General features: G+C 32.3%; 1 protein-coding gene across 1 annotated transcript; it reads left to right on the top strand.

The window, feature by feature from the left end:
* The first annotated feature begins 5,274 nt into the window (after positions 1-5,274).
* Positions 5,275-7,972, top strand: LOC104249426 (nudix hydrolase 15, mitochondrial-like). Its single transcript, XM_009805853.2, has 4 exons — positions 5,275-5,639; positions 6,629-6,771; positions 6,908-7,027; positions 7,423-7,972. The coding sequence occupies exons 1-4, from the start codon at positions 5,327-5,329 to the stop codon at positions 7,651-7,653; spliced, it is 807 nt and encodes a 268-aa protein (XP_009804155.1). The 5' UTR covers positions 5,275-5,326; the 3' UTR covers positions 7,654-7,972.
* The last annotated feature ends 797 nt before the right edge of the window (positions 7,973-8,769 follow it).

Consider the following 8,769-nt stretch of genomic DNA (forward strand, 5'->3'; position numbering starts at 1 on the left):
GGGGCAGATTTCTAATTATTATTTTGATACTGAGCCCGAGGGGCAGATTTCTACTTGTTATTTTGATACTGAGCCCGAGGGGCTGATTTCTACTTGTTGTTTTGATATTGAGTTCGAGGGGCAGATTTCTACTCGTCATTTTACTGCCAAATTACTTGTTTTACTGGTTTAAAAGAAATTTCACATGATATTTCACTGAATTGTTATTTTAAATGATTTCACTACTTCTGTATAGAATGTTGTGTGCCTTAACGTGTTTTCTTACCTTCAGTCATTATTTATATTTATTACTCACTGGGTCGGAGTACTCACATTACTCCTTGCACCATGTGTGCAGGTACAGGTATTTCCTGAGGCATAGAGCGAGTTTTCTGCTGTTCAGTTTTCATCGGAGTTATCGAGGTAGCTGCATGGCGTTCGCAGACCCGTTTTCTCCCTTATCTTCTGTTATTTATGATATCTTCAGACTTTGTTCCTAATTCCATACTTTGTAGAATTTTAGTAAACTCTGTAGTAGCTCATGACTTGTGACACCCCAGTTAGGGCTGAGTTGGGTTGGATTTCCGTATTTTATCTATACTTTCCGCTATTGGATATTATTAAACCATGTTTATACTATAATTGTGTTAATTAATTGTCTTAAAAGGATGAATTGGGTTGAATGGCTGGCCTTGTCTTCATGAGAGGCGTCATCACGACCAGGTTCGGGAATTGGGTCGTGACATAATACAACTTCCTCTGCAACATGTGCTGGTATATTCCATTTATTTCTGTCCGGTAGCGGGTACACAGGCACATCATATGTCATTACAACAGAATTTGGTTTGTAATAGCTAGAGCAATAATCTTCTGGTATTAGAAACTTGCTCTTCAATACAGCCCAAGCATGTGGGCATGGTAATTCATCAACTTGGAACCTCCCGCAAACGCATTTTTTCTCTAACATGCAGACAGTGTAATTCCTCCTTTCATCAGTAACCGTATGTAAGTATTCAGTCGATGGTACCACCTACATTTAAACATAGACCTATAAGTTTTGAGCACATATAAAAAACTTTCATTTATATACCATAGAATAGACGTATTAAATATATAACAGTATGAATTAAATCAAATATTTATTGAATACAAACATATTTCTGTATGTATAATGCAGAATTATTTCAGTTAAATAATGCATCATATATGTAAATGCAAAATTATTCAGTTAAATAAATGAATTTCTATATGTGTAATGCAAAATTATTCAGTTAAATACAACTGAAATGTCAAAATATAGAAGAATACATCATATATGTAGACCGGCAGACTATAAACTATAATTACGTCTTAGCTTATGAATACACTGTTATACATCTAACATCTACTTAACTTTAGGCAGCTGAAAAGAAACAAAAACATTATAAGGCTACTGCATGATAATACAAATGAATACATCTATCTAAAAAAAGGTATAAATTATTTCAGAAAATATTTAGCTATCTAAAGAAAGAGCTAAATATATGATACAATGACATTAAAATAAAACTTACAGTCATGCGTGTAGACATTGCCTCATTCAAATTTAGCATCTCTTAGTATATTTTTTCCAAGCGTTATGTATGTCTGTGTCGCTTCTTTGTGGTTACTGCAATTCCAACGTCCAAACATCTTCCTAACTTCTTCGAGGAAGTCGTATATTGTCAGTTCCCTTGCTGACACTAGTGCAGCATTGATTGACTCAGTAATATTTGACGTCATGGTCCATCCGCTGTTAATAGGTGCATACAACCTAGCCCATTTTTCGTATCCAGCTAACTCCAAGTATTCTTTCACCCTAATATCTACCTTCTCCACCTTCTCCATTAGACTGTCAAATTCAGCTTGTATGTATGCTTTTGCCATCGAGAAGTATATCTCGCTCAACTTTGCATGGCTCTTTTTGAATTTCATATATACGCTGTTCCACAGATGCCATATACAGGAAAAATGCGGTACATCTGGATACACTCTCGATACAGATTTTAAGATACTCTCATTTCTATCTGAAACGATGCACATGTTTTCCCTGTCACCGTATGCTATCTTGAATTGCTCAAAGAACCACGTCCAAGCAGCATCGTTCTTAGAATCAATAACACTATATGCTAGTGGAAATATATGACCTGTAAAGACAATTACATACATATTTTTAAAATATGTATTTCAATCTTTACAATATTAACAAAATTTATTATAATTCACGTACTCACCTGCACCATCCAACGTGCTGGCCGAGACGAATGTCCCGATATAGTAAGATTTTAGGTGACTTCCGTCCACAACCACAATGGGTCTACAATGATTAAACCCCTTTATAAAGGCATACAAAGATATATACACATACATGAATTCATTTTTGGGCAATTTTACCATTCTAATGTGCGAACCTGGATATGTCATATCCTTTGTATATAAGTATCCTAGTAATTTTTTGTATGAATCAGTCGGTTCACCTCTCAAAAAATTCATTGCCTTTTCTTTAGCCCACCACGCCAACATGTAGCTAACATCTACACCTAAATATGATTTTACATCATCAATAATATCCTTTAGGATATATTTCCTCTTGTGATTAGTAAGATTGGGCCTAATCTTACCACCTATATGGCTGCTACTTGCCTGGCGCTGCTCATACACCTTATCCTTCAACAAACATGTATGCTTATCAATGAACTCTCTCACTTTGAATAGTTATAATTTGTTAATGCTCAAAGCCTTACACCTCCATTCACAATCTTCTGACATACATAATAATGCATAGCTAAAAAGAATATATCATTATACAAATGATTAGCATAAATGCTTACAAAAAAATCATACAAATACACATGAATACAAATACGCCTATAGTTATTTGTGCAAATAATACAACTGAATACTTCTATAGTTATATGCATACATTTATATACAACTAGTAAACCAAAGAGGAAATCAATGAGAGCCACTGTAATAAGTTTATACAAGTAAAATACACAAGAATGCATGTATTTGAAGACCATAAAAAAATAGTTAACAACATCAGTGAAGATCAATTGTCTTACAAATATGCATAAACACATCAACATATAACTTACAACTCCAACCATGAATACAATATACAACAAAAACAAAGAATAATAAAATAGACTCAAACCTGACAGAATTAGACCTATCAACCCGGAATTGAAACCTTTGAGATATAGCATAATGCTCTATCACCTCTTTTAATGTAGCCTTATCCTTATATACTTGTCCAGCCATAACCTCCCTTTGATTAGTTTTTGAAATTTTCAAATCCTTATCTAGTTCGAACACCCCAATTGCTTGTCCTAAATTGACAAAATCTAGAGCAAGTGTATCATCTGTATCGGACTCATACCTTTGAACTGCTTCGTCTATTTGCACAATATCGCCTTGAAAACTACCTCCGGATACAAGTTCTTTTTCAATCGTTGTTATGCACAAAGGATACATACCGAATTCTCTGTTCTCTTTTTTCAACTCTACATACACACTGTAACCCATATCATTGTGTATTTCCATTGGCGTGTAATTTCCTTCTACTTTGTATTGAATTTTAATGGACTTTGAGCTCAAATCTATGCCCAGTTGATTAGATATTGACGCAACCAAATCCTTATACGACGCATACGCCTTTATCAGTATTCCCTCAATTGAATAATCGACGTAATTGCTCTCACTGTTCCACTTGCCAGAATGCTGCAACAACACTGTTAAACTTTCCATATGTACGTAATTGTATCAATCACAATTTTTCATTGTTGAAAAGAGAACTGGGTACGCACCAGAACTACAGAAGAAAAGGGAGAACTTAAAATCAAGATGTTGCTCTACTTTAGGTTATTTTTTCCGATTGAAAAACTTTCGTGAAGGGAGGAATACAGATTTATGGGCAACAGTTTGTGTTAGTTGAGTTATATTAGGAGAATATTAGGTAAATTGATTTCCTTTCCGTTTTAAACCAGTTGAAAGGTCCATATTTTACGCAAAATACGTTACTATATTTTGGAATACACCTCGTAAATACAGTTGAATACATCTGAATATTAGCTGAACTTCCCTGATTTACGCCTATTTTTGCTTTTGTATTCATGAATACATTAGCTTAAATACATCGAATACATCTTATAACCACATAAAAGGTATCTATAAACAGTAATATAGCAGATGGTATCTATAGATGGCTAATTACTACTAAAAGATAGTACTTTATGAAAATTTCTCAAAACAAAACTATACATATATACGATCAGTGGGTCGTGAGGCGGGAGTTTTACTTAATATGGGGTGAGGCGTACGCCGCAAGACATGGAGCGTAAGCCCCACAGATCTTTAAAAATTTAATTTATAAATTAATAATATAGCATAATAACACAAAAAATATCAAAAATACATTAAAAGTTCAAGAAAATTAAAAAAAAAAATAAAGAAACTCATACAAAATAAAATATCAAGCATGTTTTTATTAGTATAAACAATGAAATTGTGTTAAAGTTACTATGAAATATAAATCTACTATAACGTCTAAATCTTCAAATAAATAAAAATTATAATTCCTTAAAAGTATTATCAAACATAACTATACATTTTACCTCCCTAAAATTAGTGACTTAATAAATTTTGTTAATATTGTATTTAAAATATTACTCCTTAATGAGTAAATATAAAAGTGCTTTTAAATAGCAGCATAATAAAAGTCTATTAATCTTAAGAAACATAGAACTAAGCTATGATGATCTAGTAAGTAAAGATATAAATTTGTTATCTATTTTCAAAAGAAATGTACAAATGATATTTACCCACACGATGTTCTCTATTAGTAATATGCAATATTATGGTTCGTTATTTGAGTTATTTATAATCTTCATATTCCTATAGATGAATAAAACTTTAATTGTTCACTCGTTAAAGAATTTTAAGAGTCAACAATGCTAATTAGTGAATTCAACACATGATTTGCATAGGAACTGTTGGGCGAGCCCCGAACGTAGAGCGTTAGGCATGTTTAGGGCGCACGGTCGGACGATTAATTGGGACGTAAGCTTCACAAAACAAAGCCCCACACATGAGCTTCAAGGCATTTTGGTAGTGCCCCATCCCGGTGCTAGCCCCGAACCGAGTCCTAGAGAAGCCTTTTAAAACACTGTATAAACCGAAAATTGCAGCAACTCCCTTATTGAGAATAAAACCAATTGGGCAGTCCTCCAGTTCACCTTTATATAACTTAAAATAAATAGCATTATATCTTCTACTTACTTTCTACACATATTCAACAAAAGGTCATTCTCCCAAAAAGGAAAAAGAAATGGCTTGCATTGCTCCTTCAGAGTCAATGAATAATTGCGAGGCTGATCAGACACTCACTAAAAATGTCCAACCAGTTATCAACTTTTCTTCCATATTGGAGGATGAAGAAACTGATCAATACACTGATAATTTGCATGAGAATTCTTATATTCTTGGGATCAAAGAGTATATAGCGAATAGGAATCTTCACTTATCTAAAGTCATTTCCAGAGAGAAAAGAGCAGCTGTTTTGATATGCCTCTTTGAAGGCCTTGAAGGTGAACTACGTGTAATTCTCACCAAAAGATCCATGAAACTTTCTACTCATCCAGGTAATATCTCTAATTTCTTTTTTTGCCCATGTGTATCTGCATTGAAATACGATTAAATTCGAATTTACGTGGAGAAGTCTCACATTGGGGTAAAGTACCCCAAACAAATACGACTCCATATGCAGGGCTCGAACCAAAAACTTCTCGTTAAGGCTAAAAGAATATTTTCTACTCCACCACAACCAGCGTTTGTTCTCCAACTTTTGTTTTCCCGTCAATTTTAACTTTGCACTTTGATAAATTTTTTTGAGTACATTTTTTCTTTTGAACGAAAAGTAGCGCATTTGAATATCAGTCTCGTGTATAGCATATGGCTTCAAATTAACGAATCATTAGGACTTAAGTGGTTAACTAATTAAATCTTGGATTAGTTATTAAAAATTAAGCTAATCTTATTTTCGAATTTGCATAGATGGCCAAGTATGTATCCTTTTACCTTATTTTCTTGGACAGGAAATGTCTACCAAATTCTAATTGTGTAAATTAATTTGTTTACAGATTGAACGTAGACATATTTGTGAAAACGAGCAATTCTATTTTGGATTGAGATTAGATTCCTCGGCAGTGTATACCATTATAGTAGATTATTTGCATTGCTTTCTATGTTAAGATTAGAATTGTTGTAGGTTACATTAATCTTATGATGTAAGCAAATATAAACGGTCAGAGCATAGAAGTTAAACTCTTAAGTTTTAGGAAACGGGAATGCAACACGAGAATATCCAACTTTTTCAGCCACTTTAAAGTTTTACTAAAAACAAACATATGAAGAAATTGACTCTTTATAATCATATGCCGATCCAAAATAATTTTAGTTTATGAGTTCCTAAACCAACCTCAAGGAAATACGATATTAGTAATTAGGTTCACCGCCGAGTATTTATAAATATTTAATGGATTCTGCAATATATATAAGTAAGTTCACGTGAACCTATAACAGACCCTTCAAATCCGCCCATGTTTATAATATAATGTTTATTATGATGAAGGAGAGGTAGCCTTGCCTGGTGGAAAGATGGATGAAGAAGATTTAGATGATTCTGCTACTGCTCTGAGAGAAGCAACAGAGGAGATTGGTTTGCAATCCAGTCTTGTTCAAGTTATTACTAACCTTGAACCATTCATATCGTTGGTATATACAATTTTTTGAAATATATATAATTTAATATCACTTCTTTATTTATATATAAACTAATTTCTACTTTAAGGTAGATAAATAATTGGTTACTGAAAAGCATTCATCATAAGTACAATTTTTATTATTGCAGCATCTACTTACAGTTGTACCAGTAGTGGGGCTATTGTCTAGAGTAGAAGAATTCAAGCCCGCCCTTAATGCCGACGAAGTTGATGCTATTTTTGATGTACCCTTGGATATGTTTCTTAAGGTATTTATTACTTCATGCTCTTTAATTTTTAGAGTTTAAGTTTAATGTACTAATGATATAGTAATATTTTTAGTCAGAATACTAAACTAATTGGCAGTTAAAACTTAAAAGAACATTGAGTTTTTTTTTTTTAATTTTGTATTATGTCAGCGTGAGATAAATTTGAATGGAGAAAAATGGCCAATGATGATTCATTTAACTAATCCTAACTTATTTGAAATTGAGGCGTAATTAATAGTTATTGTTGCTGGTTATTTATAAAATAATTATAAATAAATCTATTTGAAAATCATTGATTGATAATTAACCTAATAAAAAAATAACTAACTTACTATTACTGTTTAATAGTACTCATATAATATTTTCTATATTTAATTTTTTATTTTAATATACAGGAAGATAATCACAGACGTTTGGAAAAGGAGTGGGGAAGATTGAAATATGTATGTCACATATTTGAATATGAGTCGCCTAATAAGCAAGAAATTTTTCATATAGGAGGATTGACAGCAAGCATTTTGATTCATGCTGCATCTGTCATTTATCAAGAGCCTCCTTCTTTTTCTGAATATCTTCCTGATTTTAGTCAATTACAATTTACCCTGAACAAGAAAGGCAGCTGCTAACTTTGGATAGAGACGGATCTAGAGTTTAAGCTCTATATATAGGTTCAAATGAATCCCGATATTCATACGCTACATTTGCCTCTGACTTTGGATACGGTGCACTTGTTTTTTTTTTTTTTTTTTTCCGGTTTTCTTCTGAAATAACTTTTGTAGATCATCAATAAGTCGTTCTATATCCTTCAAAAGTAGTCATCAACAGCAAAGTTGATTATGAACTTAGCTGAAAAAAGAAAGGCTCACATGGTCCGAGGAGAGTTTAGTGAAAAATATTCGCCTCTATGTCTTTGCTATATATTAAACGTAGATTCTTGTCTCATTATATATTTACCATGTTTACACAATGCAAGAAAAAGAAAAAAAAAAGAGTAAATAAAACTACTTAAAGGGTAATTGGAAATTAAAAAATTGTGTAACACCGTGTTTGGATGGTTGTTACGCATCATTTCATAATGTATCGTATCATATTGTATTGTATTGTATCTGTATCGTTTGATAAATACAATGTTTGGATAGATTGTGTCGTTTGTCATCGTTTCATGATATCATACACCAGCAATACGAAGAATAAACTTGCAATATTATAAAGAAAAATTATGATACAGGGTAAAATTACTATATAAAAAGGTAGGGTAAATGATAAAATAAAATAATTTAATAATAATAAATGGTGAGATTGAGAGAAAAAGACAAGGTAACAATGCGACCACACCAAATCGGTCGTTACATAAAGTGGCACATTTTGTCGTTATGTAACGACAGATTTAACGATACGATACAATAAAATTTAAGTAACAATCAAAACAAACATTGTATTTAAAGTAACAATACGATACGATACAATGGATAACAACCATCCAAACAAGCTATAAGTTCAACAATAAAAATTATGGATTTAACTTATATTCACTAAAAGTATTCTATACTCTCAATGTATTTAACCTATAGGTTATAGCAAGTAAGGGCGGCCGGAGGGTAAGGCAGCCAAAGCAAGGGCTTTAGGCCTCCAAATTTTAGGGGCCCCATATTTACTAGTAGCAGATTTATAATTTATTTTTTTAAAAAAAATAAGTAGCTTAAAGTAAAAATATAAATTTTTAATAAAAAGGATAAAAAATT

This window comes from Nicotiana sylvestris, chromosome 7 (genome assembly GCF_000393655.2).
Source record: "Nicotiana sylvestris chromosome 7, ASM39365v2, whole genome shotgun sequence".
NCBI classification, from domain to species: domain Eukaryota; kingdom Viridiplantae; phylum Streptophyta; class Magnoliopsida; order Solanales; family Solanaceae; genus Nicotiana; species Nicotiana sylvestris.

Bases quoted from the DNA above. Each gene is read 5' to 3' on its own strand.
- LOC104249426 (XM_009805853.2), top strand. From the start codon at position 5,327: ATGGCTTGCATTGCTCCTTCAGAGTCAATGAATAATTGCGAGGCTGAT. The intron at 6,772-6,907 runs GTATATACAATT...TTATTATTGCAG, and splicing joins TTGAACCATTCATATCGTTG to CATCTACTTACAGTTGTACC. The intron at 7,028-7,422 runs GTATTTATTACT...TTTAATATACAG, and splicing joins CCTTGGATATGTTTCTTAAG to GAAGATAATCACAGACGTTT.